The sequence below is a fragment of the Phyllobates terribilis genome, unplaced genomic scaffold (genome assembly GCF_046119375.1).
Source record: "Phyllobates terribilis strain yellow unplaced genomic scaffold, ASM4611937v1 Scaffold_7__3_contigs__length_470593459, whole genome shotgun sequence".
NCBI classification, from domain to species: domain Eukaryota; kingdom Metazoa; phylum Chordata; class Amphibia; order Anura; family Dendrobatidae; genus Phyllobates; species Phyllobates terribilis.
In genome coordinates this window covers 86572793-86594827 of record NW_027362767.1, presented here as the reverse complement: position 1 = coordinate 86594827, position 22035 = coordinate 86572793, and the positions used below count along the sequence as shown (strand labels likewise).

The 22035-nt window shown below is 39.9% G+C and overlaps 1 protein-coding gene across 5 annotated transcripts in view; it reads left to right on the top strand.

Annotated features, from left to right (window-relative positions):
- The window catches only part of TTC6 (tetratricopeptide repeat domain 6), a 196986-nt gene that overhangs the window by 102646 nt on the left and 72305 nt on the right, over positions 1-22035 (top strand). For 4 of the 5 annotated variants that reach the window (XM_073638931.1, XM_073638932.1, XM_073638933.1 and 1 more), the window contains exons 21-28: positions 3444-3595; positions 4387-4506; positions 5921-6070; positions 7054-7194; positions 12983-13096; positions 13834-13953; positions 16416-16489; positions 17916-18126. In XM_073638931.1, coding sequence (XP_073495032.1) covers positions 3444-3595; positions 4387-4506; positions 5921-6070; positions 7054-7194; positions 12983-13096; positions 13834-13953; positions 16416-16489; positions 17916-18126 — 1082 coding nt within the window. Of the gene's footprint in view, positions 1-3443; positions 3596-4386; positions 4507-5920; positions 6071-7053; positions 7195-12982; positions 13097-13833; positions 13954-16415; positions 16490-17915; positions 18127-18563; positions 19544-22035 lie in introns of those variants that run through there. The other variant, XM_073638934.1, reaches the window with a different exon arrangement.

Sequence of the window (22035 nt, the reverse complement as noted above, 5' to 3'; positions counted from 1 at the left end):
TTACATTCTGCAGGAGAGAGAAATAGAGAGAGGACCCTGCTGACCATAAGAGCTTACACTCTACAGGAGAGAGAGAAAGAGGACCCTGCTGACCATAAGAGCTTACACTCTACAGGAGAGAGAGGACCCTGCTGACCATAAGAGCTTACACTCTACAGGAGAGAGAGATGACCCTGCTGACCATAAGAGCTTACACTCTACAGGAGAGAGAGATGACCCTGCTGACCATAAGAGCACACACTCTACAGGAGAGAGAGAAAGGACCCTTCTGACCATAAGAGCTTATACTCTACAGAAGAGAGAGACTTACCCAATGACTCTGAAGATGGAAAACGACTCTGTTGTACAAATCTATACTCCACTGTAAACCACTGATCTGTGATGACCCCGGTACTGACACCACTGTACAAGGTATGACAATCTGTAAGATGTCATATCCGGTATTATTGGAGAATCATTACAATAATACAAAAAATATTGTTATTTTTTATGATAGCATGAAAATGATAACATTTTATTATAACAGTAAATAAGTTGCAAAAACAGAAGGAGGAAGGAAGGGCACCAGCACAGCATCTATGGACTGCGATTTATCTGCATATTTCCAGCAAAAATTAAGAATGAAACCAACATGTTTGCCTGGCATTTTACAATTGACTTCTAATAAACAATATCTGCTAAATAGTATTTCCCACAAAGCCCGTGATTGGCACATTTGGCGTCCTCTATGTCAGCGATTCAGATGAGAATAGTTTAGAGAATAAACTATAATTAAGCTAAAGAGAACTGGGGCCGCATTCAGCTTAGCTGAGTCATTAAGTAGTCAGCATCTCCATAAATACAGCAACGTGAATCTCTGAAGCGTGCACTCGCTGCGTTTGTATCCACAGCGTCCTTCTACCTAATTTATCATCGTAGTGATTCTGCTGAACGTTTCTTGTGTTTCGACACAGCTCACGCAGGGCGATACAATTAGAGCTGACGGATGATGTATGACCCCAATTGATCTTCTCTTTGCTGGATCACAAGGAAAACTTTTTATACAATGTGCAACGTGTGCTACATTTATACAATATTATTAGCTCTTATAAATTGTAGCATCAATGAAATGTCACAAAACTAATGGGATTAGTAGGATAAAAGTAAATAGAAAACCAGATATAAACCAGCATCTTCAGCTGATTGGGTGCAATGTGAGAAAGTCATGGCTAAAAAATATTATATACTTTAACTGTAATTGACAGAAAGAGGCAAAACATGGTTTGGGGTTATGTGCTCTTAAATAGAAATTTTATAAGAACAGGGCCCATGGGTTAATCTTTGGTGGAGACCCCCTGTCTAGCAACAGTGTCATATGATGTGTGGTTTTGTGGTAAAAACTGGAAGGACGAAAAGCACAACAGCGTCTTATCCCGATAAAGGATGGGAAAAAAAATGAGCAGTCGTGCTCACCTGGTCAGGTTATGTGCTACCAACCACTGAAAAAACTTAGGCTGCTGCAGACCCACGGAGAAGGAAACATAGAGAGCTGGAAAGAAATGGGTTAAACCTGCACTGCCGTCAGAAGGATGATGAGAAGACAGAGATCCACAGTATGCGGTTTATTAGTCAACGCGTTTCGAGGTTTGAAACGTCTTCATCAGGACAAACCACGGTGATACACACAGCCAACACATGCAGGTATATATAGACATAAAATTCAAAAAAAGCGCATAAAAACGGATCTGATCGGAATGTGACATATAACCCAAAAGAATATTGTATGTTAAACATTGGAACATTTTGTATAACACACTATTAACAAACATATAATAGAAATACATGTAGAAAAAAAACACATTTTGCAAGAAAAATATCAAAAAATGTAAATGTATAAAACGTGAAACAATGAAAAATAGATAAAAATGGAATCGATCTGGTCTCTTAAGTGTTCATGATTGATTGATTGATTTTCTACATCAATAGTGAACACTTTATTTTTTATTGTTTCATGTTTTCTACATTTCCGTTTTTTGTTATTTTTCTTGAAAAATGTGTGTTTTTCTGTATGTATTTTTTATTATATGTTTGCTAATAGTGTGTTATACAAAATGTTCCAATGTTTTACATACAATATACTTCTTTTGGGTTATATATATGTCGCTTCCGGTCATATGACCTCATAGGTCCGTTTTTACGCGCCTTTATTTGAATTTTACGTCTATATATACCTGCATGTGTTGGCTGTGTGTATTACTGTGGTTTGTCCTGATGAAGAAGTTTGAAACTTCGAAACGCGTTGACTAATAAACTGCATACTCTGGATCTCGGTCTTCTCATCATCCTTCTGACGGCAGCGCAGGTTTAACCCATTTGTTTCCAGCTCTCCATAATGTGTGGCCAAACACATTAGATAATTGTCAACCAGTGTCTGTATGGTCTGCCAATAATCCAATGCATATGGGGCAGCCTAAGAGTCGCTAAATGTCTGATTTGTGGGACGATTGGGCATGTTTGTTTTAGCATGCCCAATTTTTCCCAGAGGTAAGCAGAGCTGAAGATGTCATTTTGTCCATAACCAACTGACATGGAAATCTGTACCATTAGCAAAGATCCAGTCTTTCCAGGTGATTTTCATAAAAAGGAAATGTATTAAGAATAAAAATTACATTTAAAAACAATTATAAAGGATATATAAAGATAGTTGATTAAGTAAATATGTGCATGGAGACCTTAGTGATAATGGTCTAGATTGCCCCACAAAGGGTGCAGAATTTATGTAAAAATTGTGACCCTCAGCCATGGAGTTTCTGCACATGCCCAAACCAAAGAATGTCGCAACCCAGTAATAATTACACAATGCACAAGCAAAATATAGATAATTATTAATTTTCAAGGATCACTGTGTCTGAAAAGACTTTGAGACGTTTGGTTTCTGTGAATAGATCTTATCCAGAGAAGATTTTCTTACAGAACATTCCAACAATATCTGCAAGTTCAGCCTTGGCTTCTTTTAGCATTAGCAAAACATGATTTTATAAAGCTGGAATATAACGAGTAATAACATATTGGCAATTGATGGATTATAATATGTGGGTTGATTATTTTCCTTATCGCCGTGAACACAAACCAGATTTTAGTTAGAATTGCAGAAATATGGGGCAACAATGTTCTGAAAAAAGAGCAAAGATCTTCGACCGTTAGAAATTATTAATAAAAGCTGCGTAATGAATTGTCCTGCAACATATTAAAACTTATTAAAAAATTTCAGTTTTGTACCTCTTTCTGCAGGGAGAGTCTTGGAACTATTTCCTGAAATTAGGAGTGGGGGAAGCCCCTGAGCAATCGCCACTTTTGTCCTCCCTGTAATCTGACCCTGTAGAAGAGTAAAATATGATTGAACTAAGTGCCAGCTCATGCTAGGTGATACAGCTCCTTTCCTAATGGCTTCTAATTATCTCCAGGTTCTTCTCCAGTGCAGCAAGCCCTTGTCCAGTCTTTCCTCCATCAAAACAGCAGTGCCATTAACTGCTTGGTCACTGCCATAAAAGAAAAGCCAATGCCTGCTCTGTTAATACTTTTAGGAAAAATTCAGATGAAAGCCAAGAAAAACAAGGTATCGGGCGCTACATTAGATCTAAATTTTCGAATGTTCAGAAAAGTATGAAAAATCCATCATGTTTTGGATACATGCAATGGTGTGCCAAAATTTTGGAAAGAAAATGTAAAAAAATTAAACGTGAGTCAAGTCAGTTATTATATTGTTGCTTTCTTTTACTGGTTTGACACATTGACATTAAATGGAACCTGTAATGTCTCTAAATGCTATTACCAGCGCAAATAATGGGAGAAAATGAACTTTATTCCTCCCTGGAGCTGCCAGCTTTCAGTCTTAAAGGCGTTCCCAGAGCGATTACAGTCAGTACACAGTGAGCGTCGGCTGTAAGCACTCCCGGGAACTTTAATTGACAGTTGACTGCAGTGGATCTGTGTAGAGCGAGCTGTCACATTGTTGTGAGTGCTGATTGTAGCCGCTGTGGGCATGCCTTTATGACTAAAAGCCGGTGGCTCCCAGGAGAAATAAAGTTAATTTTCTCCCACTAGACGTGCTTTCAGTAGGGCAGACTACACAGGGTTGCAGTCTGAATTTTGGAAACACTGTATAGAAGCTGCTAACGTAAAACTGAAGGACATTTTTTTTTACACCATTTGCAGAGTTACTTTAATTTTCATGTAGAGTCGTATTATGGTTTTCTTTTTTATTATGGATGGATACGTTACAGACAATGACAGTGAATCTAAAGTTCTGCACCTTGTTGTAGAAAGTCAGAATCTCAGCCGGTAAAAGATAAGAAGTGAACAGTTATTCCTATTTTATAATAACATTGTATTTGCACAATTTAATAGGATGCAAGTGAAAGCTTCAGACAGGCACTCGACCTACTGAACCAATTGCCCCCCTCTGATAAGTCCGAAGTTTTCTACCTGCTCGGCCTGTGTTACATGGAGCAGTTTAAATTTCTCAAGGTGAGTGGGTGATAAAAAAACAACAACTTTCTATGTGTATCTTATTTGTATAAAGCACATGCATACACCTAGTATGGCATAGAGGAGGTGTCAATGGCCTTCAGTGACCAGGTATCCAACGATGCTCACTTTCTGCTCCATCACTGACTATTCTGGCCATGCAGTTGGATAGTACATGTAGTAATATTACTGTCAATCTTAATTAGTGCTATCATTGTGGCAATACTGAGTATCAGGAGTGGCACACGTCTGTTAGAATTACTTTGGGGCATTGCATTATTTGGGATTATGGGCAGTGGCATTTTGAACAGTACTATATATTTGACTATTAATATATTAATTTATTAATTGTATTTTCTACAGTCCACCACAACTGATTGGGGGCCATGTTATGCTATGTGGTGCATAATAGTTGATCATCATGTTATAATTTTAATTCAGCACCATGGACAGAATGTTCTTAATTCCTTTCAAAGGGAATGCATCATTTGAGATTTAGTTTTTCTAATAAGGTTTGTTCTTTTAAAGTATACATAAAAATAAAAGTTTACACAGGGCCACTTGAGCACGCTCAGTAGGCTGATGCTTCACATTTTTGGTAGTCAACTCTTCAGCTTTGCTATGCAGCCAAGAAAAGGAAGAAAAAACAGAAATGCAAAAACAGAAATTGGCTGCGGCGTGAAGGAGTTAAATAAAGCAAAAAGTGAAAAAAAAAAGTTTTAAAAAATATGAAAAAACTAAAAAAAAACACAAGTTCAAATCACCTCTTTTTGCCCCATTGAAAATAAAAAATAAAAAAAATACACATATTTGGTATCACTGTGTTCAGAAATGCCCGATCTATCAAAATATAAAATAAATTACTCAGATCGGTAAATGGCGTAGCAAGAACAAAATCGACGTTCCACTTTCATTAAACATTGCTCAGTGCTGGAATGTTTCTAGACTCTTTTTGTTCTTTAAAAAAATAATTATTCCTCTAATATGTCAATACTGTTAAAAGGGTTGTCTAGCCGACTTTATGTGACAGCAGACTTGTGACCACATTCCAACTAGACGTGTCCGGCCTCACTCAATACGCTTGCATTGAGCGAGGCTATGCCCATCTAGTTGGCAGGTGACCACATGTATGCAAATCACATACCTGAGCTCACATGCCCGGCGATCCGAGCACTGACCCTGGAGAATCTTCACAACGCATGCATTGTGAGGATTCTCAAGTCTGCAGTCACTATGTGACTGCAGGCTTGTAGCCTAAGGCCGGACAACCCTTTAAGTGGGTGCATCTGCCAGCTTATCTTTTCATATTATCACTTATCTGTATTGGTTTATTGATGCTGAATGTTCATAGTATGTAAAGCTGTCTTATACAGATCCATTATATCTGCTGCAATGAAAACTGTATATTTTCCAGGCTCTTGAGGCTTTGACCAGTGCAGTGAAGAATCGCTCTGGTTATTGCGATGCCCATTATCAACGAGGACTCTGCCGAATGCGTCTCCAACAAGCAAACTGTGTACAGGATTTCAATAAAACCCTTGAGATAAACCCAGAACATTTTCAGGTACAAAATTATATTGATTCAAGCTAAAGATATAATATATTTTCCATAGAATACATAGCGGAAGGGGGAGTTGTTAAAGGGGTAGTTCACTACTAGGACAACCCCTTCTTGAACTAAATGTTTGGCCCTGATAAAGTAAAAAAAACTATACTCCCCTCCCGTGCCAGCGCCATTCCAGCAGTGTCAGCACTAGCAGTCCCGGAGCTCTGGTGCAGTGGAATGACACGTGGTGCCCGGCATCCCATCAGCGCCGGCGTCACTGTCCCCGCCTACTTACGGATTGAACATGAAGAGGAAGTCAAAGATCAGCTGCAGCCCGGACTTCCTTTTGATATTCAATTCATACGTAGGCAGGAACAGTGACGCCAGCAATGATTGGGTGCCGGGTACCACGTGTCACAACTACCGCACCAGAGCCCTGGGACCTCGAGTGCTGACACCGCTGGAACGGCACCAACACGGAAGGTGAGTATAGGTTTTTCTATTTTATCGGGGCCAAACATTTAGTTCAAGAATGGATTGTCCTAGTAGTGGACAACTCCTTTAAATTCATTTGAGGGTATGAATTGATCATGTTGTTAGTGGGAGTGGTCTGCAGGAGTGTAACTATAGGGGGTGCTTAGGTTGCAGTGATATCTGGGCCTAGAAGTTTGAAGGGGTACAAAAGGTCTCTGTCCCATATAATGAGACTAGTAGCATAAAGTAAATGTAGAGATGAGGATGTTAAAGATTTTGCAATTGTGCTCAGGAGCCTCAAGAAGTATTCATTCATGAAGAGCTGGATTTACTATCTAGTAATGTGAATGGAGCACATCCTTTGGTATCGAGCATGTTGTATTTCTTTTGTATCCGTATGTTGCAAGTGTGTTTGTACCGTGACTTATGTATGTGGGTACAGTATGTTCATCTGCTATTAAGTGTGGGGCACAGCTGTTCATATTCACCCTGCACTTACTACCATAATAATTTGCTTTTTAATGCAGGCCTATTTGTGCCGAGCAGCATTCTATGGATTTAAAAGGAGATATTCCAAAGCCATCATGAATTGCAATTCTGCAATCAAAGTACAGCCACGCAGCGTAAGAGCTTATCTCTACAGAGGAGCGTTAAAGTACTACATAAAGGTGAGATGCTCTATCTCTGGAACAGCCTTTTAACTACTCTAAAAGGCCTGAAGCTTGTCTCTGTAAGTAATTGTCACTCAAGGGGGGTTTATTTCATCTCTGCAGTTTGTACTACAGGCTTTGTTCTTGGAGAAAATTCGAGCTTTGTTGATCACTGTCAATCAATAGGCTCTTAAAATTTACATAATTTCAGTAGTGATATATGAGTATCTCTGGCTGTAAATGCAAAACCAGAAACCATGTAATCAAAATATATTTTAAAAACAAATGTCCCTTAAGTGAACTGATACCAAATATGCACAATCAAAAATTATCCCTGGCACAGACATTTTGTGATTATCGTTTTTTTATACCATTCAATAAAGCCAAGGCTACAGTTACTATTCAGAAATTATCAAACTATAGCCTGTCAATCCTAATCTAAGCACTAATGCGACTTGGTCACCATTTGGCTGAGGCTCGGTTCACACTGGCATTCTGTGTTCCATTTTCCTGTTCGGTTGTAAAAACAGAAAGTCAGTAACTAATGGTGGAAACACATGGTGTCACACAATGACACAAATGGAGCATACCGCCAATATACCATGTGGCATCATCAAAATTTAAGGGGTTATCCATGACTTAGTTTTTTTTTGTTGCTATGGGACTAAACTTACCGGCAGGTAGTTGCTAACTTCCTGTACTGCCCTCCAACGATTTGTCACAGACTACTTCTGCTAAGGATTCTCTTCTTTCCGATGACGTCACATCAACACAGCAGATCCTTCTATTCCAGTCTGCCCAGTCGTCGGGGCATCCCTGCCGATGTCACGCTCATTGACAACCAGCTCCCTACTCCCTAATTGCGGGGAGCCAGCTGTCGATCAGAATGATATCAGTAGTAACGCCCACTCCAGAGCAGAATGAAAGAGAATGTCAAACATATACTCCTTGAGGCTATGGAGACCGATGGCATGGGTCAGAGTGAAAACAAACACAGTATATCACGTCTCAATAAGTATATTGTAGCAATCAGGATTTGGTAATAATTGATAAGCAAATACAGTCTCTAGAAACAGATCTGATGTCTTGTACGAACCGATAAGTATTCAAGGTCCAGAAATGCAAAGTCCAAAGATCCTAAACCCGGACTGGGCTCCTTGCAGGGAGCAAGCCGCAATCGAGATAGATGCAGGGCAGATCAGAACGAGTTGAATCTTCAGACGAACGGTAGATAAGTAGCAGACGGGTAACCCCAATGATGAGAAGAGGCAAGTACAATACAAGTCCTCCAAGCTTGGTAACAGGTGAAGCACGAGATATACAAGCAAAGGTATAGTGGACGGAGTCCCTTTATATATCCAGCAAACAGGAAGCAGGAAATGTCAGACAGGAAACAAGATGGCCCCCGTGAAGCTGTCAACTCCATCTTGGATAAGTGCAAAACCAGGCTGAACAGGTATATGGTTCAGATCCTTACAGAGAAAGAGCTGCTCTGTTGTGGTGAGGTCAAAGGAAGCAGGAGAATCACTGCCTGAGCTGAAACAAATCATTGCAGGGCAGAACAGGCACATAGTTAGCAACTACCTACTGGTAAGTTCTTAGCCCAATGGGAAAAAAACAACCACAAAGTCAAGGCTAACTCCTTTTAAGTGTATACTTTACAACAACCAACCAAAAGTGAAGCGAATAATATTGATTATCTTGTGTAGTTGGTAGGTTATAATAGACAGCAAATAAACATTTGTTTCTTGAAGATGTTTAGTTGTTCACTTTTCATCACTTGCAATGGGTTTGTGAGCATCAAAACTTCACTATGGACAGTGGAAGGTGGCATGGTCTGAAGAATTCAGTTTTCTTTGACATCAAGTAGGCGGCTGGAATTGTGAGCTTGGCTTGCCTTTGGAAAAGATGGCACCAGGATACATTAATGAAAAAAGGCAGAGAAAGCGTATGCTCTGGGTAACGTTCTTTTGGGAAACCTTAGATCTAGGCATTATTATGGAAGTTATATTGACTTATGCCACCTACCAAAACATTATTGCCGACCAAGCTTCTGCGGTATCTAAAGGGGTTGAAAAGGAGACTGTAACTCCTACCACTGCCCCAACTATGACATTGAAGGACGCCAATGGGTTGGCATGGCATTCAGAGGCATAATTATTAGGTTTGAGCGAGTATGTTCTGTCCGAGTATGCTCGGGCTGAGCTCCGAGTGTTTACAGCTGCTCGGTGATATGGTTGAATCACTCCCGTGTGCATGATTTGCAACTATTTGACAGTTTTATTACATGTGAGGAATGTGTAAGAAATAGACATTCCTCACATGTAATAAAACTGTCAAACAGTCGCAAATCATGCACACGGGAGTGATTCAACCATATCACCGAGCAGCTGTAAATACTTGGAGCTCGGCCCGAGCATACTCGGCGAAAGGGTTAATAGAACATACTCACTCAACACTGATAATTATATTTTCCAAGGTCACCCAGCATTGCCGAAATGTGGCCAAAAGTTTTCACAAAGTTTACAGCTTCATTGTTTTTAGATTGTAGTCGGATGTGTCTATGGTTACTGAAGTGGAATTTTAAACATTTCTTAAATTTATAAACTTTTACTGACAAACACATCAAGATTATGCAAAGACTAAATATTTACAGAGTTGCCATTATTTTTCCAGACCATATTCTGACTGATAAACCGCCCATTCTAGTCTATAACCATTACTGAGACTTTATCACAATTCTTGTTTTCTTGTTATTTACCATGTTCATTTTATGGTAGAAGTAACCTGCCAATACGATTCCCCAGGTCAGTAATAGTACGCAGATACCAAACATGTATGTTTACTTTTTATCTTAGTGGTGAAAAAAAATTCAGACATTGGTATGAAAGAAGTCTTTGCGTTTGTCGCAATTTTCTGAAATGCATAGCGTTTCCATTTTTTGGGATCTGGGGCTGGGTGATGGCTTATATTTTGTGCCCTGAGCTGATGTTTTTATTGATACCATTTTGAGGTATATATGATGTTTTGATCGCCTCTTATTGCATTTTATTGCAGTGTTGTTTTATTTTCAATGGGGCAAAAGGGTGGCGATTTGAACTTTTGTGTTTGTTTTATTTTCATATTTTTAAAAGTTTTTTTTCACTTTTTACTTTATTTAATAGTCCTCTCAGGAGACTTGAAGCTGCGATCATCCGATTGCCTGTGCTATGTAGAGCAGAAATGACGATCTGCTATGAACACCGTCCACGAGCCCAACTGATTAAAGCGGCAGTGTCATGTTGGGGCTGCTGCACTGATTAATATGATACCTGAGGTGAAGAAATCTATCTTGTGATTTTTGTGTAATCAGTGTTTGCAGTTTTGAGGTAATGATATGCCCATGCTCTGGGGCGGGACTGTAGGCAGGGTCTTATCCTGGTGCTCTAGGCCAGATCAGCAAGATAAGACCTGACCACAGGCCCGTTCCACAGCACAAGTAAGCACATCATACAGACAGAGAGACAGATAGGGACGGGCCTGTGGGCATGTCTTATTTTGCTGATCTGGCCTGGAGCACTAAGGAAAGACCCTGCCTACAGGTCCGCCCCAAAGCATATTATTAACTGCAAACACTGATTACACAAGAACCACAAGACAGATTTCTTCACCTCAGGTATCATATTAATCAGTGCAGCAGCCCCAAGATGACACTGTGTGTAGTTTACTTAGCAAATTCCTTCTGACAGGTTCGCTTTAAAACAGTTGTCATGTGCGGGGAAAGATGTGGGCTCAGCGTCAAAGCCTGCATTAAAGTAAGGGACATTCCATATGTCGTATATATGCGCCATATGTCATGAAGGGGTTAAATCAAACTATAGATGTTCAGAAATTAAGTTGTGTGTAATAATGAAAAATGACACAGGGAAAAAGTACTGAACACACTTACTGAAATGTATTTAATGCCTCATATAAAAGCCTTTATTGGTGATGACAGCATCAAGACGTCTCCTGTATGGAGAAACTAGTTGCCGGCATTGATCAGGTGTGATTTTGGCCCATTTTTCCACACAAACATTTTTCACATCCTGGAGCTTCCATGGGCTCCTACTATGAACTCTGAGCTTTAGTTCCTTCCATAAATATTCTATTGGATTCAGGTCAGGTGATTGGCTCGGCCATTCTAGCAGTTTATTTTCTTTCTCTGAAACCAATTGAGAGTTTCCTTGGCTGTGTGTTTAGGATCATTGACCTGCTGAAATTTCCACCCTTGTTTCATCTTCATCATCCTGGTAGATGTCAGCAGATTTTTTATCAAGAATGTCTTGGTAGATTTGTCCATTCATCATCTTCCTTCAATATGCGAAGTTTGCCAGTGACTTATCCTGAAAAACAGCCCCACACCATGATGTTCCGGTCTCCAAACTTCACTGTTAGTGTGGTGTTTTTGGGGTGATATGCAGTGCTTTTTGGCCTCCGAACGTGGTGTGTATTATGGCATCCAAAGAGTTCAATTTTGGTCTCATCTGACTAGACTATATTCTCCCAGTATTTCACAGGCTTATCTTCTTTCCACTTCCGGATTATGGCCCCAACAGTGCTCCCTGGAACCTTCAGTGGTTTAGAAATTCTTCTGTAACCAATGCCACCAGTATGTTTTGCAGCAATAAGGTTGCAAATGTCCTGAGACAGCTCACTTGTTTTACCCATCATGAGTTGTTTCTTGCTTGGCACTTTGGTAATGAAACACCTTTTTATAGGCCATCAGTTGAACTAGCTGATATTATTTTTCACTAAGTGGCAGGATTGCTTTCTAATTACTGATAGATTTCAGCTGTTGTCATGACTTTCCATTGATTTTGGCAATTCTCTTTCTTCATGTGTTCAATACTTTTTCCCTGGGTCATTTATCATTATTGCACATAACTTAATTTATGGGCATCTAAGATTTGATTTCTTTTCCTATGTGGATTGGATGGGTTGTTACCGACATCTCGTGAGAATTTCATGTCAATAGCACCTTTAGAAATGTATTTACTTAGAAAATTGTTGACGTGTTCAATACTCATTCATTTCACCCGCTGTGTGTGTGTGTGTGTGTATATATATATATATATATATTGTAAGGCAGCGCTAGTCATCATACTGGGGGATACTCGCTGCATCGGGTCAATTAAAGCACACCAGCCATGTTTTTCAGTTTTCACACTTCAGCAGTTTATTGCACTTCATAACTGCTTATCGCGCAGTCCATCTTAGTGGCTCACCGGCATATTACACACATAACATTCGGGAGCCTTTCCAGCGACAGACACGTCCACTTGGCTCCAGTTACAGCCCTCAGCTAGGCAACAATATAAATGTCCATATAACGCAGTGTTTTTACCTTTGGCGGGTTTTAGCTGCTTCAGGTTTATTCTGCCACCACTGTGGCTTTACGGCTTCCCAGATGGGGGTCTCCAGCCCTCGTACCATCCAAGGCTACTGGTATGCTTACACAGCCAACATCCAGCCTCTGCCTTTCAGGCTCTTGCCTTCCAAGCCTCTGCCTTTCAGGCTTCACCAGGCTTCAATAGGCCTCACTAGGCCTCACACTCTAGCAGTGTCCCACACAGGAACAGGCCTCACGCCTTACACACCCTGTCTGAAGACTACCGGGGTTTATATATCCTGTAGTACACACCCACAGGACCTGTGCTGATGTCACAGTCATGTGATCAGACATTCTGTGTGCACAGGACCTGTACTATGCCATATGTCACAAGAGGGTTTTGTCGCGGACAGCACACAATTACACAAGACATAATCAATATTTTGTCCATTCCAGGCATATAAATTGGCAATTCAAGACTTAACAAAAGCGGCAGAGTTGGATCCATTTTGCTCTCTTGTGTATTACAACAGAGGAGTTTGCTTTCATCAGATCAAGATGTATGAAGAGGTAAGATGACGAGAGCCAGGATTAGAGAACCTTTTAAGCAAGGCACATGTGTCTATTGGTAGAAAGCAGCAGAGCAGCCTCGCGGACTTGGTATATGGTAAAAATAGATGTTTGAGCAGAGGCTGCAGGAACAAAAAACAGATGTTACTACTAATGTGGGAGATCCAATGAAAGTATGAGAAGGAGATATAAACCTTCACATGATATAACTTTAGATTATCAAGTTATCTTAGCAAATGGTCCACTGCGGTGGCCTGCAAATAGAGATAGCACTCGTACGAGAAAACCTGACATCTGAATGAACCCTTATATTGAGATTGCAAGTAGTGCCATTTGTTTTCTTACCAATCACTTCATTAGTGAATTTTCCTCTTTATTGCAGCCTTTTTTTCTGCCACATGACCCGCGACCAAAGCATCATAAGGATGCATCACTAATCTGAATTCTGCCGCATAATGAAGACACTACAGGATTCTAGGAGTCAGAGTGCAGGTCATGTGGGACAAACAAAAAGGCCGGAACAGAGTGGATAATGATTTATCTGATTTATTTATCAATATGTATATTACTATGAAAGGATAGGGCAACATTTTTTTCTGGGGGTGCCAATTTAAGATTTAACAGATGACGTTGTACCCTAAATCGTTAAAAACAATGTACTCAGTCAAAATGAGCTCACTTTATGATGTTGGTACAGTATGCTGTGAAATATTGTGGTGGCTGTTTCATCTTTCCAGGCACTGAAGGATTACAGTATTGTTCTTCTCCTTGGAGGGTGGAAGGAAGTGGATGTGAAGGTTCTTGTGAATCGTGGATTACTGTACCTTGAACTACATGACTATGCCAATGCACTAGAGGTATCAAATCATACATCATTCATGAAACGTACAAGAAACTCATTGGTGTACCTAGTGCATCTAGTTTAGTGACATTTATTGGGATTTTTGGATCAGATGTTCATTGATCCATATCTACTCATTATAACTCACCAAGAGTCTTTTGTTCTGGACAGCTTATGCAAAACTTGCAGACAACCTACCTTTTTTATGGTCAAAATAGAAAACGATAATGAACGATAAATATCACAGATAATACATGTCTATAGCTCAGTATACTTATATGTACTCATTATCAGCAGATATCTGCTGGCTGTAAAATGCTGACAAATATATAGTCAATGACCTCCTCAACTCCCACCAGCCTCCATAAAATCTCAGACACATCTACCTTTTTTGTCAGTCAGTGAATGGTTGGCAACCCTGTTACAAGTAAAGAATAATATAATAATGATATAAAAAATTGAAGACTAAGGGGTCGATTCAACAAATTCCTTTTTCCCAGAAAAATTACATAAAAATGTCAAAAATGAAGTCGCAGAAAAAAAGGTTTTGGAACGGTTACACCACCTCCTCTAACTTCTTGAAATGTGACAGAGCTTAGAAGAAGAGGGCTTGTTCTAGCGCTGCCAAACAGATTAACTGTAATTCACACCAGAAATTATATAAGAAATGTACTATTTCTTACTGTAATGCATGAGCAGCTGAAAGACACGCAAAATTCATTAATGGAAAATTGTCATCAGAAAATGACCTAGTGTTTAAATCTAGTTTTTGTGTTATATGTATTTTTAAAACATTTTTTGCAATATTTTTTTTTTTTCATATAACGATCTTTATTAAAAAAAAAACAAATCTTGCAATTTTTACGCTGGCCACTGGGGATTTTTTAGACTCATACTTCCTTTTTTTGTCAGTAAAAGTTTTCAGTATGCTCCTTATGTAACGCTGCACCTCTGGCTGAGCTTACCCTGGAGGGGCGTGACTAAGTGTCTAGCGGGTATTCACTAGAGCCTCTGATGGTGAGGATAGGCTGGGCCACCGGTAGACACCAGGTACCAAACCAGGGCAGTCCCTGGGACTGTAGCAGCTGACCGAAGGGTCATAGACTCTGGTACGGGGTACAGGTGGGTGAGACAAAAGCAAAGTCAGACGGCCCGAGGCCAGGGCAGGCAGCACAGGTTCAAAATTCGTAGCCGAGGTCAGGAGCGGAGAGAACAGGATAAACGAGAAGTCAAGCTGGGTCAATAACAGGTGAGACAAAACAGGAATACGCCAATTCAGAGAACTAGAGACAGAGCTACTAAGAACCTAACCTCAGGCGAGGAATGGAGGGGTGAGTCGCCTGATACAGTGTATCACTTGCTGACAGGTAATAGACCGGGGGAAGTAAATCTCTGCAGGACAGAATGGATACAAATTCCTGCAGAGTTCGGCCCCCTATGACTCAAAAACAGCATAACTGGAAGATAGCACAAGGCAGCTCAGAGTGATGGTCGGGTACTAGGTGGAGCAGAGCGAAACGCACGGAGAGTAGGGCGGCTCTTAGAAGGCATGCGAGTGGCCAGCGTAACACCTTATCATCAGAGGCAGGATTATAATGACAGGTATTGCCTCTAGACACAGCTGATAACGCAGGATCCACCAATCACAATAGGCCACGGCTCAGCTGACCCTGCCCCCCTCCTTCACAATGACCTTTGCACCTGCTCATTAGACACTTCAATACAAAAGATAGGGTCAGAGTCTAACCATTGTGGCTATCTACATGTGTTGTTTCCTGATACAACAAGAACTTAGAGTAAAGCCACAGTGGCCAGTGGTTAAATTGCTACATATCTATTTTTTTTCTTTTTAATACAGATTGTGATAGGGAAAAAATACATTGCCAAAAATATTTAAAAATTAATTTAAGACAAAAGCCTGATTTATACAATAGGTCTTTTTCTGGTTTTAGATTCCCTTTATGAGGCATACGCCTCTTAATGAATTTTGCTCATTTTACTCCAGCGGACCTGGATGAAGACTGGCATAAAAAGTGTTGTTCTTGATGAATATTTAAATCTCGTTATATCCCAAAATGATGTATTTTTCCAATACATCTTATTAGTCATATCACCACCGAGCTGGTCTTGTGTTCTTTGTGCTCAGTGCCCTATTCTTCCGATGTTGCACATGTCTTTCTTTCCTCCAATGTATGAGTTGCATTATGTGCCATCACTTACGTGGGCTGTCTACCTGGTTCAAGCAGCATGCATCATGTGCATGAGGACCAAGCATCAGATGACCTGGAGAGAGAAGAGTGGATCCATGAGGATATGATAAAAGGCTATATTACAAATATACACAATTTCAAACACACAGTCACTAAAACATTAGGAAATAGTGATTGAAAAATACTACTTTACAAACAAATGACAACCCTATTTTAATAATCATTTTAGACACATACCCTAATAACGTCTATTTTTCTATTGTAACAGGATTTTAAAGCTGTGGCTATGAAGACGCCTGCTGATCAGAAGATCCATCAGGTTCTAGGGAACTGTCACCACAGGTGTTTAATCAAGCCAAAATTCAGAAGATGAGGCGTAGAGACGTTCTTATGTCAAATTGTTTTATATGGCTACTCTCCTTTGTTTCATTTGACTTATTTATATATGCAGCTACAGTTGCATGTTGCTGCCTGCATAGCAAAATACACCCTGGTCCTCAACGCACCCCTGAGAATTTTGCTAAGACATTGATCTTTGTTAGAGCGGGGTCTGTAACATTGGGATCAGGGTCTAGAATATTGTTCGGTGCTGACATGATAGGGCCGTATTGTATTCTTAAGGGAGTTTCTCGTGGGACGAACTGAACTTCTTGACGTAATTGATGGTAGAAATGTATAATCTACAGTGCACTAGAAACCAGTTGATTGATGGCGTACACAAGGGTCATGTGATTTATGTGATACGGATCCGGACATGGCAAATTCCACCTCAACTCCTATCACCACCATTTGATACATTGCTGTATTATGGGCACAGATCAATTAATGCCATGAGCCTTTTAGATGGCAGCAAGACAAATCTTTCATCTGTTCAGTCCCTTAAATAGGACCTGTCATTAAAGCAAGTGAGCCTTTGCCAAGCTCTTGAGCCAAAACGTTGCCACCTGTTCACATGGGCCAATATAGACACCATTTTATTTTGCATAGAATTTTCTTTTAAGTGCTGCCGACTTATTTATTTTTTTTTTACACTTATTTATTTTTATTTTTGCTTTTTTATGTACTTGAGGATGGTGGTACTTACAGACTGTGGTCTGGCACCTGTATCTGCACTTTTCTTTGTGCAGTTTAATCGTCTTGTTGTTCTACCATACGTTCCAGAGATATGTGCCTTTTTATTTAGTACTCATTTTTACGGTAGGGGCGTGGCTTACAGGATCCTCGGGGGCGTGTCTTTAGGTTGCTCTGCATTATTACATTATTACCTTGTGAGTCACACCCCTTTGATAAAGACCATAAAAATAAGCACTAAATAAGAAGGCCTCCATCTTTGGAACCGTATGGCGGATTTAAAACAAAAAACTAATACTCAGGGGAGGAGCCAGGAATAAAATAAGAATAAAAAGTGGCCACTTTTGACAGATTTTCTTTAAAGAGTAAGCCTGCAAAAAGGTCATGTGTAAAAGGTTAAACAAAGGGAAGCATCGCTGCTGATTAAAGCGGTCTGCTTTTTAAGGTTAGAATGCAGAATTGTGTTTTTTTATTGATTGACTTGAGGAACACTGTTATTTCTTTTTTTACTTTTCTTTTATTTTTTTATAAAAAAAAAAAAATTGCACAGATTTTTATATAGTAAATTATTTAGGCGTATTATATGGTGTTACACTGGCACATAAATGAAAAGACGGCACCTTAGAGGGTATCTTATTACCATGTAAGAAAGGATTCTTTACAGCTAGAGTGAAACCCTACACTTCCCCTCTACCAGGTTACGGCAGTATGAAGAAGCTGTGCAAGCATTTTGTCAAGTGTTACAAATAAACCCTCTGACTTCTGAGGGCTACATAGGCCGTGGAAATGCGTACATGGAGTATGGACATAAAAAGGGCATTAAGCGGGCTCAGGCGGACTTTGTGAAGGCCCTACACCTGAAACCCACATGTATTGCAGCAAGGATCTGTCTGGGATATAATTTGCAGGTGAGAGCTACATTTATATGTATTAAGGTCCATCATGGATTTCAATAGTTAAGGTCCACCAGCATCTACATGTGATAGATAAATTCATAATTTAGCTCTAAACACTTAATATTTGTTTATATAAATGTAATTTTTGCAGAATTGTTGATCTACCATATATATATATGTATATGTATATATAGTGGCAACCAAAAGTTTTGCATTTGCAGAAGTGTGATTACTTCTGTCTGGTTGTTGTGATGCCATTTTCCTGGTGATTTTAGTAAACCGGAAGCAAATGGTTGTCAGCTATAAGGACGAAAATTGTGTTTGACATTGTTTTATCCCTTTATGTGTTAGTTTTCAACATTTGCTGGGCCAAATGTTTTGCATATTTTGTCATGGGTAGTTGAATTTTGCCTAAAATTTTATTTTATTTTTTCTGTGTGTGTTTTTAGGTTAAAACATTGCAAAGACGAAGCCAAATTTATCACCAGATGTCAGGAAGCTTATTATTCTGAGAGTGAAGTCAGGGAAAAGCCAAAAAGAGGTAGTTATGGAATTCAACTGTTCTCAGAGTCAAGTGTCACATATATTAAAGAAAGAAAAAGAAGGTTATGGAACAGCTGACAAACGACCACGGAAAGCTTCCTCCAGAGTTGATCACATTATTAAGAAAAAGTCAGTATCTGATGTCCACAAAATTGCTGTACAGATTTCACAAAAAATGAACGAAGAATATGGGGTCAAAGTGAGTTGTCAAACTGTGGTGCGACGGCTAAGAGCAGTAGAGTTGAATGCACAAGTTCTAGTCAAGAAGCCTTTCATCTCTGTGAGGAACCGGAAGGTCCGCCTTGAGTTTGCCAAAGAGCACAGCCAATGGAAAGAGACAGATTGGTCTAAGGTGTTGTGGTCGGATGAATCCAAGTTCAATCTGTTTGGTAGTGATGGCAAGCACTATATATACTGTCCAATTGGAAAACGTAATGATGTAAGGTACCAAACACCTACAGTGAAAAATGGTGGTGGCAATGTCATGGTTTGGGGCTGCTTTTCTGCATCTGCCATTGGCCCTCTACATAGAATTGATGGAAATATGAATGCTGCCATATGCAAGGATATACTGGAGAATTTAATGCCGCCAAATGGTAAAACCAAAGTAGGCAGGGGATGGAAATTCCAGCAAGACAACGATCCTAAGCACACATCCAATTTAGTAAAAAATTGGTTCGCAAAGAAAAATGTTCACCTGTTGCAATGGCCAAGCCAATCACCTGATGTAAACCCTATAGAGCACCTTTGGGATGAGTTAGGGCGACGAGTTGGGGCTTGTACCCATAGCAATAAAGATGAATTGTTTGCAGATTTGCAAATAGAATGGAGCAAGATCCCTCAAGATGTCTTGAATACCCGAGTGGCTTCAATGCCCCGTCGGTGTGGTGCAGTAATTACAGCAAGAGGTTATACTACAAAATACTAAGTTATGGCATTGTAAACAATTAATTACTCTCATTTGTTGTGATCAATAAATAGTATATGCAAAACTTTTGGTAGTCAGTTTTCTTTAATTAAATGACCATACCTATATTCATTTAAGGTTTAAATTAAGGTCTTGCCTGATGACAACTTCATGCACTTTCAATTCATCACCAGGGAAATGGCATCACAACAACCAAACAGAAGTTTTTTTCCATGAATAGGTATAGGGGAAATCTATCAAGACTGGCTAATGCCTCTTAATGAATTTGTCACACCTTTTGGGCTGTCATTGCATTAGAAAATGAAATCGTTCCAAACTAGCTGTTTACACTAGTTTTCTGGTGTATGTTATAGTAAATTTATTATGCTTCAATTGGCCATGCTGATTTGATAAGCTCGTTCCACTTTTTAGAAAAGTGCCGGCACAGAATGCAGAGTCTCCAAATGTTCTGCAAATAAGTTCTGTGTTGATTTAACATCAGCTCCTGTTTAAAAAAATTGTTGTTAATTTAGACATACATTAATTTCAGCATGATAAATGGATGCGGGATAGTGATCAAGCAAAGACCTTTAGGTGAGTTGTGTAAAATGACATTTAAGTTTTTTTTAATTTTTTTACTTTTCTTTTTTGTTAATATAGTCTATTCCCCACTGGTTGTGTATATATATTTTAAACTATATTTTTTCCCTCACCTGTAGCAATTACCAGGATAAATCATTCACTATTAGCCTAGTGCATGAAACACAACAATCTAGCAGCACAGCAGTTTCTTCAGTAGGAGCATTATCATCAGGGTGTAAGATGGCCGCCGGACAAGTCCTTGAGGGGAGATATGTATCAGCGAGGTTGATAACTTTGGTGATGTAAGCCTGGGAAAGGAGGCTCCAGCACGTATACTGCTGAGGGTGTATAAGGGCCAGGTTAACAAGCAGTTAAAGAGATGGGTGGGACTGGCCGCTCACATATCCCACCCCGGGAGCGTGGTATGGCAGATAAATAGTAGATCAATTGTCTCATTCAGTGTCTGTGTCAGGAGGTGTGTAGACCTTCAGTATTGCTTGTGTTTGCTAAAGGACTAAAGAACTGGACACTTAACCTGAGCGGGCACTACTGTATGGATATTTACTTTTTGTTTTTAAGGCTAAGTGCCCACGAACCAGAAATGCTCTGGATTTTTGTTGCATCTCCCTGGCAGGAAAAACGCATGTGGATTTTACATGCGTTTTTTCCTGCCAGGTAGAAGCGTTTGTCAAGCGTTTTTGCATGCATTTCCGCATGCGGGTTGTAAAGCGCTTTCCAAGCGATTTTAGCATCACTTTGAAAAATGCTTGACAACTTGGTCACACTATATAAATCCATGCAACCGGCATGGATTTATGTTGTGTGACCAAGTTACGATGCTGCAAATGCAGCATCAATAGTAAAAAAAAAAAGAATAAAATGGTGAAAAATAAAACATTATACTCACCTTCCGATGGCCCCCGGTCTCCTTCTCCGGTGTCTTCGACGGCTCGCGGTGGTGTGAAAGGACCTTCCATGACGTCATTTAGTCATGTGACAGGTCACGCGACCCCTGACGTCAGGAGACCGGGGGCCATCAGAAGGTGAGTATAATGTTTTTTTTTATTTTAATTCTTTTTTAACTATAGGTACTATGGTACCCAGGTCTGGAGGAGAGTCTCCTCTTCTCCAGACCCGGGTACCATCCGCACATTGAACCGCTTAATATCCGCATGTGTACATGTACTCATGCGGATATTATGCGATTCAATGCAACTCAATGGCGGCAATTACGCCACGTTTCCGCAAAATTAATGTACGTGCTGCGGATTTTTCCGCAATGATAATCCGCAGCGGAAATTTCCGCAGCATGTGCACAGCACATGCGGATTATCATTGGGGACCATGGGGCACGTATTACCAAGCATTTCTTAAGCTTTTTCACTGCGAAAATTCCGCGGCGAAAACGCTTGAAAAACGCATTGTGGGCACGCAGCCTTACCTTGTGCCGGAAAAAGCTGTCTTTTTGTTTTGGTTATGCTGAACGGTTTATGAAGTTTTAAGAAACCAGCCTGTACATTTTACTGAAACTGCTTCCTGTGCCTACCTCAACCGCAAGTGAGTGAGTAGAAACCCTACTAGGGTCATTCCAATGTTGTCAGGCACCCATAATGTCAGGCTTTTGCCCATAAGTCCCTCAATGATCCAGAAAAATAACACGACCACAGCACTCAAGATTAAAAAGCAAGGTTTTGCTTTATTCTAACAAACACATACAATGTTTTGGACCAACAAAATACCTTTTCAAGCAATCAGTAGTGGCATTTAATGTGATTTAAGAAAATAACATCATGTGATCAATTAAAAGGGAACTGTACTTTCAGCAAACTTTGCATAAAGCAATAGTACAGACAAATATAAGAAACTTTGTAACATATCTTGTGCAAGAA